General features: G+C 27.5%; 2 protein-coding genes across 2 annotated transcripts; both read right to left on the bottom strand.

Moving 5' to 3' along the window:
• Positions 1-1,587: 1,587 nt before the first annotated feature.
• On the bottom strand, positions 1,588-4,082 carry LOC124936609 (F-box/kelch-repeat protein At1g23390-like). Its single transcript, XM_047477124.1, has 2 exons — positions 3,561-4,082; positions 1,588-2,340 (listed from the first exon to the last, which is right to left on the bottom strand). The coding sequence occupies exons 1-2, from the start codon at positions 4,053-4,055 to the stop codon at positions 1,723-1,725; spliced, it is 1,113 nt and encodes a 370-aa protein (XP_047333080.1). The 5' UTR covers positions 4,056-4,082; the 3' UTR covers positions 1,588-1,722.
• A 3,368-nt stretch (positions 4,083-7,450) lies between these two features.
• LOC124935899 (ATP-citrate synthase alpha chain protein 2) lies at positions 7,451-11,113 on the bottom strand. The gene is made up of 12 exons (XM_047476333.1): positions 10,999-11,113; positions 10,579-10,703; positions 10,315-10,491; positions 10,075-10,236; positions 9,884-9,964; positions 9,477-9,528; positions 9,277-9,391; positions 9,028-9,205; positions 8,838-8,939; positions 8,005-8,121; positions 7,800-7,916; positions 7,451-7,718 (listed from the first exon to the last, which is right to left on the bottom strand). Exons 2-12 carry the CDS (start codon positions 10,675-10,677, stop codon positions 7,647-7,649), a joined length of 1,272 nt encoding a protein of 423 aa, XP_047332289.1. The 5' UTR covers positions 10,678-10,703; positions 10,999-11,113; the 3' UTR covers positions 7,451-7,646.
• Between the last annotated feature and the right edge of the window lie 2,384 nt (positions 11,114-13,497).

Here is a 13,497-nt window from a genome sequence, read left to right as displayed (position 1 = left end):
TGGAGAAAGTTCAATCTTTGCAAAAAATCAAAGACGGGTCTTCATGTTTATCCCTCCGGCGATCGCGATGAAGACGAATGTGGCGCATGAAACACGTCTTTTCATGCGCGTTTGGGCGTTCCGTTAGTGATTTAGCTGACGGGTGTTATCCAATTTGGTGAGTCACATACGCGTGCCTCTTTGGTTACAACCGGCTACGCGGGCGCGCCTGGGACGTTGGATGATAATCCAGCGTCCATCCGATGGACGCGGTTCCTGCTGCAGGAAATTTGTATTTTTGCTACACTTGATTACAGATTTATTTTTATTTTTAAAACCTTAAGAGTTTGTTTGAAATTTATTTTTCTTTCACCCTTTTGATTTTAATTTTGATCTTTTTAAATACATAAAATATTTAAAATAAATTATCAATTTATTTTTTATTTTTTTTTATTTTATTTTTTATATTTAAGGGTTAAATAAATAATTTTGGGAGATAAAATAATATATCGTGACATTGGTTAAGTGGCTGCTTCCACGTAGGGAGTCAATGTGAGTGGCTTCCTCTGTCATTTCTCATAATAAAATAGTATTTATTTTTAAGAGAAATAATATGAAAAAAAAAATTGGATAGGTAAATAACGTACTATAATATGATTGTCTTAAAAATTAAATTTTTTTTTCTCTATTTTCTCTCTTTATATATATATTTTTTTTATGGTCAATGAAGTGATACACATTATTTCCTTACCAATTTTTTTCTCTCTAATTTTTTACAAAATTTTTTCTCTCTATTTTTTTTAATTAAAAATTGAAGGTCAAATTCATATATATATATATATATTCATATATATATATATATATATATATATATATATATATATATATATATATATATATATATATATATATATATATATATATATATATATATATATGAGAACATTAATTAATTTATATATTTGAATGGAATTGGATTCAATCTTATTATTTGAGGTTTTTTTCCATTTCTTATAAATCACTTTTTATTTTATTAAAACTGCATTTCCTACTTAACTAAATATTTTTCTGTTCAAATTTGTTTACTTAACAGAAATTGGGAGGCAATTAAGGTCGGATTGTGGATTGTGAATTCAGATTGGCAAGTTAGTGAGTCAATTTATACTAACATGAACCTAACATGTTAAGTAATTCGGTTCAAAATCTCTCACTTAAATCTAACTTATTTATTTGTAGTTTATCCAACCTGACCGGATTAATCTGACACAACTCGAACTTAACTTGATTTAATTCAATATAATTAATTACGTCTCTTTATTTCAAATTAAAATGACAACAGCATAAATTTAAATTACAATTCCGCTTAAAAAATTATACAAAGAAAATGATTGAGTAGGAAAAGTCAAACACAAAATTCTTACATGAAAATTGTAAATTCTACTTTAGGTTATTTCAGGTTTACCCAATTTTGACTTATTTATAAACTAGGTTAAAAGAATCGACTTAATTTAAACTCAACCCAAAAATACATTATCTTAACCTAATTTTTGTGTATTTTAAAAATTGACGACACTAATGAAAATAGAATTATCATTATTTTGTCATCTAAAGTGAAACTTTAATAAAAATAAAAAAATATTTTAAAGGATTTTTTTTGCAAACTTATTAATAAAGATATTTACAAAAATAAGATAACCAAGAAGAGTACAAATGTTTTTTTTTTCTCATTATAATCCATTTAAGTCATCCACATTTAATGGTAACATATTTCCAATTCTCCTCTTTCACAGCCTCATCCACATCATATATCCCCACCTCCGAGCAAGTAATCGCCATCGCCTTCCACCGGCCATTTTTAACCGGAACTTTCTCCACCGTCCATCTAAATCCGCCATTTACAATCTCGCAAACATACAAATCTCCCAACTCGGATGAATTATATATATAAATCCAATTCCCCGCCGAATATACATTAATCGAAGTTATTTGAAAACTTTCAATCTTCATCTTATCAAACATTTCACTAGGCATTTCTCCAATTTCTTCTTTCTCGAAGTTTTTTGTGTTAACGGACCAAAGTTTCAAACTAATTGCATTTTCCATATCACCAATTAGTACGATTAAGATTAGACGACCATTTGAAAATGTGATATTTGAATTGAAACCGTTATGATAGGTGGAGATATCGTGTGGTCTAGACCAAATATCGGATTCGGGATTGAATGTGTGCATCATACCAGTGTATTTCTCCATTACGTACAAAATGTGGCCATCGGTTGCGACGGATAGCCACGTGGAGGCGGCGGAGTCCTTGAGTGTAGCCGGCATCGGTTCGCTCAACTCCATTAAACCTGTTGAAGACTAATCGAAGAAAAAGTTTTATTGAGATATTGATTTAAATAAAATAACTTTCTGAAATATATTTTATTTATGTATATATTAATAAAAATTAATAGTATTTGTTCATTCAAACGCAACTGACACTCAAAGTAGTAGTGTTTATCTTCATCTTAAAGTATTCAACTTATAATTATAAATAAGTTACTATTGGTAATAATAGGTTGATATAATAATATGAAGGGAAAAAACTAACAAAATAAATAAAATAAAACACATTTTGAATTTAATTTTTTTTTTTATTAAACTAGTGTTAATTAACTCTTTTTATTCTCTTTATTTTTTTTACCTATATCCTCTATTTTATTAGTTTTATCTTTTTTTTCTACTTTTTCCTTTTATTTATTTGTTTCTCCATTTATTCTCTTTTTATAATTTTATTTTCATTATGCAGATTTACTAAATTAACTCATCAATAATTATGTAGTTATAATAAATTATAATAATAAAAATTGAAGCAAACTACTAACAATTAGAGATTAAATTAGGTTAATAACTTATTTAAAACTACAAGGATTCCCGGGTATGAAGTTAATTATACATGAAATAAATTCAATAAATGCCTTAAATTTAAAAGTGGTATTAAATGAGTCTAACATTTAACTAATCATAGAAATCATTTATATTTATTAAAAAGACACATAATCATTTCTAACCGACAAATATTAGGTTCGGGTTCGGCTATAGGGGAGGCAAAACATGCTGGATAGGGCTACCCTCCCTTAAAAAAATACATATATCAAGATGTTTTAAAAAAAATTGAGTTATTTAAAAAATAATAATTAGTGATGATTTTGAATTAAAAAGTATTAATATATGATGTTAAAATGAAAAATAATAATTTAAAATAAAAATATTTTAGTAATTTGATTAATAAATTGAGTAATTTAATAAAGAATAGACGAATGAACAAATATAGTTTTTGAATTAGGATTATTCAAATAACTCAAACGAATGATGTCCAATACCGACCCTAAGGCTGCCTACCTTCCCCGTATCCTTACCAAAAAAAAGTTTATATACCTTCCCCTGGTCCCTACTAACAAAAAAAGTAAAAAAAAAAATTTACCAAGATTTGAACCTAAAACTTAATACCTAATCAAAATTATTATAAAATTTAATCAATTAAACTAGATACTAATAAAACATAAATTAAAGTACTATATTAATATATGAACACTTACATCATATATCTCAACAGCCAAAGGATCATCTTCAAAATCACACCCACCACCAGCAACAATAACTTTCCCAGCAACAAGTGCAACAATTGGGTCAGACCTCCACACAAGTGGTCCAGCATCAGCATGAACCCACTTAAGATGAAATGGGTCCGAAGAAAAAGAAAGACCAGCTGGAGACATCATGTAAAGTAGACTAGAATGAGATGATCTAAGAGCAGAGACACAAGCCATAGCCGACCTGTCAATCTGTATCCAGTCTTTGGACCTTGAATCATATGCAGAAGTGGAAATGGCATAAGGGTATCGGATATTTTGGTAGTGAATGAAGAACCATGGTTTTGGGGGATTTAGAAGGAGAGAAGATGAAACTGCAATTCTCCATTCTTTTGAAACATGTAAAGCTTGGGTTAGGTTTATAAGTGGGATTAAGGAAAGGATTGATTCAAGTATGTCTCCTTGAATTGGAGTTGGGTTTTTGGTTTGGTCTTGATCCATTAATTTGAGTAAGTTTGGTTCATTGAAGTTGGGGTTGTATTTATACACTATATATAGATCTTGAATGAAAAAAGAAATTGTGTTTTTTGGATATGATTTTTGGATATTAGTGATGTATGTTATCTTTTTAGATAAGTAGGACCTATTAATTTCAATTTTAAAGGTGGTAACTTTATTTATTTATCCCACTTTCTAGAATACCTAAAATACTCTATTTTTAAGATATTTTCTACTAAATCTCCTCTTTTACTTAAATAATTTATACTTGAAATATAAGAACGAAAAAATAATACAAGAAAGACTCAACTTAAGAAATCTAAAGAATATAAATATTGCATAGGATAATTTAATTGTATATATATGTACTATTTTTATGAATTTTGGGACTAGTTATTAATAGATGGGTATTTCAATTTTACTCTCTATTCCCGAATTAGATTTTAATAGAATTTTAATTACCCTTTCTCAACCTCTTTTGGGAGAATACTCAAGGATATAAGATTTCGGGTATCTATTGATATCCCTAATTTTTTCTCTTAATATTGGAAGAATCAAATGAGCATAAATTATAATAATATTTATCATAAATTTCAAGAAAAACATAAGAAAATGCTAACAACATGGTCAAAGATAAGAGATTGATAATATCAAGAATAAAAACATAGAGATTCGATTGGCCATTCTTGAATAGCATCAACAACTCAATATATAACTTATTGTATATACTTTAAAGAATATTAAAAAAAAAACACTTGTCCTGTGATTTGTTTTCAAAATTGACGGAGATTCACAGTGGTAAACCGATTTTTCAGCGGGGTGAATCGTTGATATTTTTAACGATCTTTAAAGAGTATAATATGTGAACATTGACGAGAGAGTTAGTATTTAATGTCATTTGTTTTGTATATCTTTATTTATTTTTATGTTTTTCAAATTTTTTTTGTTCTTATTGGTTTGTGTTATTACTCTATTTTTGTCTTTGTGAATTTTGTTGTTTTTGTAGACGATTTTCTAAAGAATTGAAATTTCTTTAAAAAAATAATAATAATTTGGATGAAATAACCAAAGATTGACCGAAATTATTTATCGAATTTTCAGTAAATTAAAACTCAGCTTCAACTTTAAGACTCATGTTTGAAATGACATGCCAATTATTCATATTTTAACAATTGATCTGCCATTGCATTAATTGGCCTAATTAATGAATAATAAAAAAAGAAAATTTTCATATGACCAATTATAAAATAATACCGCATGTTAATGTGCTAAATATTTTATTATTATAAATAAAGTTTACAACATTGTTTTTGAGGCAGTTCATGTGACCGCATTAAAATACATCAAAGAATTTTATAATATTTCAACAAATAATACAATCAGTAAATAGGATAAAGAATAAATTTTTAAATATAATATAATTATAATAGACAATTTAAAATCTAAACTAGTTAAAATTTTATTTACATCTAAACAGAAAACTATATTTTCATTAATATTAAAAAAAATGTCTAGACATAATTATTTATATTTTTTAATACTTTTTTTTATAAAATCTATTAGACAGAGTATTAAGTTAGACCCTGTTTTTATGAGGATATGTCAATTTGAATGAATTAAATATATAAGTTGATAGGTAACTTTTTATTTCAACTTACATTTATTCCATTTTAACTTAAAGCTTTTTAAGTAATAAATGAAACAGTAATATTTAATTTATTTTTTTGTCACAACTACCTTAGTAGGTTAGTGTTTATACAATATTTATTTACAATATTCTTTTTATTAAATAATAGGAATGCCATTAAGACCTATCTGTATAAACCATAATATATTTATTGTGAATGTGTCTATCTCTATCTTTTAAATAAAATATTTCAGATTTGATTCCCACATAACATTTTTAAATTAAATGGGTCATAATAACCACCTTAAAATTACTCCTTGTAAAAAAAATAAATTACCCAACCCAAAATTTAAATAGTTTACTAACTTTTTTTCTTCATTTTTATAGCCACAAGATTTCCATGTCATATTACGCGTATCAAAATCACAATGAGATCATTGAGTTATAATGAAAATGATAAAACTTTCGGCAAACAAAAAAAAAACTTATCCAATCCAAAATTTTGCTTTCTCTTTTCTTTCTTTTCATATCGATGATAAGGGTGTTTGGGACCGACCAGAAGATAGGTCATATTACGTGTGTATCGAATTCGTGGTCACCCTTATCAAATAATTGAGTTGTGATGAAAATGATTTGTTTTTATGTCAATAGATAAACAGTATTATCCTATCCAACTACCAATTTTTAAAACATTACCAACTCTTTGAATATTTAATTATTAAAGATGGTCCACAAAATTTAACAATATTGAGAAATACTGATGTAAGAAATAGCTAGTAGTTCAAGTTTCAAATCTCACATTCAAACCAAACCAAAGTACAAACAACCAACCAACTGTATATATATAGTATGGAATTAATCAAGCATGAATTACAAAAAATAAAATAAAAAAATTCAAGATTTCTTGGTATATTAGTTATATCCAGTGGTCCCAAAACAAATGTATTGATAAGTGATATTATTGCATTCATATCTTTATAATAGATTCAATGACTCAACTATGATCAATCTACTCTATCCGTTTAGTTATTAATGACTAGGCATTCACAGCCTCATATGTATACAAACTCTAAATAAGATTGAATCATATAATAACAAACATGTCACATGGCTCTGTTTTTTTCCATGACTCTTTCGTAGAACGCAAATTAACGTGAGTTAAACATATAGCTTGCAAACACATTCAATAAATTTAACCAGAAGAACTCGAACCCAAATCCTTATAGACACTAAGAATATCCACCTTATTTTACAGCAAAATTAGAAGACGTCACATGTCTATTTTATCTTCAATTAGTTTTGTGGAAAATGCAAAACACTATTATAAAGTTACAAGAAATGAATAAGAAGTTTGAAAAGACATAACCACTAAATCACATTATTAAAAACATTCAACAATAATTTAGATTATATGTCAATAACTAGGCACTAAAGTCAATCGAGGGGTTTGATAGGATTCAATTTTTATTTAAATAACTTAATTTTTTTTTAAAATATATTTTGAGATAATTTTAAGGTGATTGAGATTTTGTTTTTGATAAAAAAAAATCTGTTAAAATATTAATATATAATAATAAAATAATAAATAATAATTTAAAATAGAGAATATTTTAATAAATAAATTAAATAATTTGACAAGAGATTAAAAAGATCTTAAGTTATTTAAATAGTCACGCCTAAGAGATTCAAAACCGGGGCAGTTCTACAGCTATTTTAAACATTATTTTTTCAGCGTGAGCTACAAATAATATTAATTTTTTAAACATGTCAATTTGTCTCAAACAAGAAAACAATATTATTGATTAAGAATCCAATATACCAAATATCCAGCAATTAAACTGCAGTTTCTAAGACTTGCCAAGATAAACTAAGATGATTATTGGAAATCCACTTAATACAACAAATTATTGATACAACAATTTGACTACAAATGAAATAGAAACTTCATAATAATTATTGGAATCCACTTAAGCAGCAGTAGTAATGCACTGGATGGCCTGTTTGCATATGCCAGTCATTGTAGCCTCTGGTCCATACACCTAGAAAACGCAACAAGTTGTCAAGCAAAAACCGAGAAATCTCATTAACACGATAAAACAACTAAACCCGAAAGAATTTACCTCAATTGGGATGCCAATTTCATCTCCAAGTGCCCTCATCTTTGCTAGCCCTTTCTGATAATTTGGACCTCCTCTCCTTACATATATATTCACTCTTGCAGCTTTAAGCTTGGCTTCCTATTTCAACAACAACAAAATAATTTCAAGGATGGTTTCTGTTAATTAAGGAGAATCAAAGGCCATATTAGTGATTATGATATCGCACCTTCTCCTTCAAGGCCCTAATTATACCGCTAAAAGTTGCAGCCACATCTGTGAAATTCGCGATTCCTCCTCCGATCACAAGGGCTCTCTTCTGCCCATCTGGATTTGCTGTTACACACTGCATACAGGAATCACAAAAATTACTTCCACATTAGAGAATCCATGTCAGCCACTACATCAATACTCCCAATATACAGCTTAACGATAAAGCTTGATTATTTGCATGTATTTGGTTATTTATATATTAGAGAATCCACATTAGCAGCTGACTCAACAGCCACATCAGCGGTCAAGTTGAGTCAGAAACTCCATCAGCAATTTCAATACACAGCTCAACGATAAAGCTTGATTATTTGCATTTATTTGATTTTTTCTATATAAGTGAATCGACATTAGCAGCTAACTCAATTATCACGTCAACGGTCAAGCTGAGTCAGCTGCCACATCAGCACTCTCAATACACGGCTTAACGATGAAGCTTGATTATTTGCATCAACTATATTAGAGAATCGACATTAGCAGCTGACTCAATTGTCACACACATCAGCATTCTCAATACACAGCTTATTGATGAAGCTTGATTATTTGCATGCATTTGGTTCTTTCCATATTATAGAATTGACATTAGCAGCTGACTCAACTTCCATGTCAGCGGTCAAGCTGAGTTAGCCACCACATCAGCACTCTCAATACACAGCTTCACAATAAAGCTTGATTCATATGTTTAAGCAATGTCAAACTAATAATCATCCTATTGACTTCTACTTTCACCATTGTATAGGCCATATCGTTTTAAGACATGGAGCAAGTAGAAGAGAAGTGAGAATTGCTTACATCAATAACGACCCTAGCATACTGCAAAACTTCTTCTTCATTGGGTGCTCCACTGTATTCTGCATAGTTCCCAAGTTCAGAAGCATAGCCAAGGTCTCCAACCTGATTATATAGCCAAAACAAGACAGAAGCTGAGAAGTGTTGATCGTCTAATTTATAAAATAAAAAAATATATTTGGATTCATCTTACGGTATCAGCGTAGATCACACTGGCACCGCCTCCAGCTACCATTGTCCATATTCTTCCCTTTGGATTCAGCACAGTGAATTTTAATGAAGCACTTGTCTTATCATCTAGACCATGGATAAAGCTTTCGGTTGCACTCATGACTCTTCCAAATGGCATAGGAAATTCAATATTGCCCCACCTGCAATTGTACATTATATTAGTCGTATGTATTATGTATACAACTAGAAAAAGGAGGGGGGAAAAGTATACTTCTTGAAGTTCTTGAAGGCTGCTGTATCATCTAGCTCGCCTCTCATGTCCAGTGGATAAGGCTTTCCATTCACCAATGTGAATGGATTCATTTCAAGGAAAGTGAAGTCCAGATCTACAATATGATTAAATCAACTCAGAAAATCTACTACAGTACTTAAAAATGAATTTGTTCATAATCTTGATTCTTGAAGATATACCTAAAAATAGAGCAAAGATGACTTGAATGAATTCCTTAATTACTTCTTTCACCTACATCAGTGAACATACTCTCATTAGCTATTTCAAGCACTTGAAGTATGGAAAAAATTAAAATATTTGAGGTGAAGGATTGTAGTCATAATTACATATAGAACTACACATAGCTATTGGATTCTTTAAATAAAAATTAAGAAAAAGAAAATACCCAAATCGCTAATTGGACATGGTAGGAAGGATCAAATCGCCCATCGTAGTTTCAAATGGCTGAAACTAATTTGAGCCATTTGAAAATACATTAGGCAGTTTGAGTCTTTCTTCCAAATTCAACCGGGCAATTTGAATTTCTCCTAAAATTATATAAATCGTTGCATAAAAGTTGCCTATTTGGATCACAAAGAGTAGGTACCTCCAATGGAAGAGTTGCAACAAGTGGTGCACAGACCTCGGAGGTTAAGGAAATCCCTGTTGGGACAAATATAGTTTTAACCTATTTCAAAAAGGGGGGGAAATCATCAATATCTTTAGCAACTTCAAAATAAACACGATATAAAAAAGGTAAGATCAAAATGAGACAATAATACTGTATACTATATATACCTTGTCCCAGTTTTCCTCAATTTCAATTCCTCCACATTCTGAAAAACTAAGACTACATCCAAGTCGCTCCGAAACAATGTTGAGGTAAAACTCTTCATCGTGAGGGACAAAAGGTTCGACAATAAATGTAGTAATAGGTCCTCTACATTCCCCCATCTCTACCTGTTGAATCAAATCTCTCCATCAAAACTTGTTATGCAATTCAAAATCTCATGACAGATCTTATATCTAATTAATTACCTCTTTATCAAGCCGTTCTTTCACAAACGAAACAACTTGAGCAAAATCCAAATTCAAAGCCACTAATCCACTCTTACCACGCTTCCCAAACAACATATCAGGTTTCACAACCAGTTTCTCAGATGAAAGCCAAGTTTCCTTTTCAACAAGATCATTTAGATCTGTCGATTTCGTGATCTACCGCCAAAATAAGAATATAAAACATGATTAATTTCACTTTTCCTAGAGATTCTACAGCCAGAACGATAATCACATATTAATTACCTGCGCAGATTTGATCTCGAGTTCCTGACCGGTGAGTCTCTTGTAATGTTCCTTCAACAATCTCTTCGAATCGTACTCTCTGATCTTCTTACGAGCCATTCTCGCCAACAGATTTCAGATCTACTCTGTTGTCACATGCAGATCATGTATATATATATATATATTGAATCAACACACAGATCTCGTTTCGTAAGGATTAGGAGAATCATTACAAATGTGGTTCAAATCAAATATTAATTTCAACTAAAATTGCATTTATTAGTATGAATCTAATCATTCAATGATAGTTATTATGTTAATAATCTAGAAATCCATTTTTTCAAAACTAACTTGATCAATCATCATGATTCATGAATCTATAACAAACAAGTTATAAATCTACAGAATTCTTCGAAAGAGAAATCAAATGTAGAGATTTACCTCCCGATTATAGATCAGCTGCTAGCAGTGGCCAAGAACAGAGAGAAGGAAGAGAGGACTGGTAAGAGACTCCTCAGCGGTCACATATTTATTATATAGTGTCATATTTTTTTTTAATAACTAATTTTTCTTTTTCTATTGTCTATCCAATATTAAAATAAAAATAAAAAGGACAGAGAGGAAATGAGAAAATGTGTCACTGTATCCGGTTGAAAAAATGATAAAGGGTAAGGAAGTAGAAGAAAGATAAATTTTGTTATTTTTTTGGGTCAATTAAATTGTCGTCACGTTATTCCATCTCTTAATCATTTCTCAATAAAAAAATGTTACCACAAGAACATAAGCACATAACCCCGCAAACATAATAAAATGTGATAATCGATCTTTTTTTTTTTTTTTATGATTCTAAATTTATATAACAGAAGATAAAATTGTCAAACTAAAGCTCGTTATTGGACTAGTTGGATTTCCTTTTTTTCAAACTATATAATTTAAGATATTTTATTGTTAAAGTTATAAAAAAACGAGATTTTATCGAATTTCAATTTTTAATAATTTATTATCCGAATAATATAAATAAATAAATAAAATATTAATTTAACTAATTTAATCATATAACTTAAAAGCAAAATTAAATTCATCATAATTTAACAATTCCGTCGATAATGAGCTGGGTTAATAAACAAAAAAAATGGTTTGCGTAGAGTAAAATTCAATATTGTTTTTATTAAATAAATTTTATTTTATTTTATTTTAAGAAGTGCACACAATCTCTCAAACATGGTCCCACTTCCATACATTTAAAGTGTTTATTACTGATTAGTTGAAATTCAGTTAGGGTAGGTTTGAATGGATGATGGAAATTAAAATTCACATTCTTTTATTTCAATTAAAAAATAATAATTCATTTTTTATATTTGAAAATACTATATAATTGTAAATTGTAACTCAATTTCAATTATTATATTTAAAAAAATATATAATAAAAATAATTTAAATATATATTATCAATATTATTAAGATATTAATTTGATAAAACTTATTATAATAGTTAAGTGGTAAGAGTTTTTTTTTTAATTTAATTTTTATTAAAAAAAATTCAGTTAAAATTTTATTATAAATGATAAAAAAAATATTGTGTTTGAAAAATAAAAAAAAAATATTACAATTATAAATCTAATGTAAGAATGTTGAAAATTATAAAATCATATTCAATTTGAATTTCAATCAGCGCACTATTATTCTTAAATAACTTTAACTTTTAGACAATATTTTTATTATTTGAATTATTATAATATTCTTTTGTTAAATAAATTTATTGTTGACCAAATAAAATAAATAAAAAATTTCAGTCAAAATTGAAGTGTTGTTTACACGAGGATCATATGTAATTTGACTAATTTATTTGTAGAATTTTAAATCAAACTTAAAACAAAATATTGAATTTGTTTCTATTTTATATTAAGTTTGAAATATGAGACCCTTGATCTATTTGAACTGTCATTTTTTTTAAATGTATATATAGCCTATGATTATGATTGGTTAATGGTTATACTATAAAACTGTTAAATCATTTTTTAAATTATATAATTTATTTGTTCCAAAATATTATTATTTATTGTAAAATATGAAATTTGATTTTTAATTTGGTCATAAAAGGATGGTTATTTAATATAAAAATTAAGTACTTAAAAGTTCAACAATGTTGACTTTGGTGATTCAAAAATGGAGGGCATACAAAATGTTACTAAAACAATATCATATTTTCTATTTGATTTATAATCTGTAAACAATTCTCACTTTCAATTCAATTTTTAATAAGAATGTATATTTTACTTAATTAATTTATTTCTTTTTAAATATCTTAGTCTTATACCAAGACTTAAGAAAATAAAAATAAAATCTATTCAATGATGACTTTTAAGTAAGATTATTTGAATTCTATCTTGTTTTACATACTTTATTTTTAAATATTTATATTTTTGTTTGAATATTTAATATTTTATACTTCTCTTTTTACTCCTAAATATATTGTTTGATTTTTTTTTTCATTTTTATTATTTAATATTTATTTAAAAAAGTATATATTTATTTTTTATATTTTAATTAACCTATTTAAGTTATAAATTAAATATTTTATTAAACATAATTAAATTTTAATTAAATAATTAATTTTAAATTTGTAAAATTATTTTAACAATTATTTCTTTTCAAATATATAATTATTAATAAACAACCCTTAAAAATTGATAATTTGTAAAATATGCATAACAAGGACATAAGAGTCAATTTAATATCTATTAAAGTATTTTATTTTCTATGTACTATATTTTATTTTAATAATTTAATTTACTATGTACACATTAAATTATAAAAAGTTAAATGAAAGATGAATACTTAGAAAAAAAAAATAAAGGATTTTTTTTTTTAATAGAACGGGAAAGGATTAGTGATTATATATATTGCTAAAATGTATTTATTACATACTAAATAAAAGAT

Source organism: Impatiens glandulifera, chromosome 4 (genome assembly GCF_907164915.1).
Source record: "Impatiens glandulifera chromosome 4, dImpGla2.1, whole genome shotgun sequence".
Taxonomy (NCBI): Eukaryota; Viridiplantae; Streptophyta; class Magnoliopsida; order Ericales; family Balsaminaceae; genus Impatiens; species Impatiens glandulifera.
The sequence above is the reverse complement of the archived record's forward strand: the minus strand, read 5'-3'. Positions and strand labels throughout refer to the sequence as shown.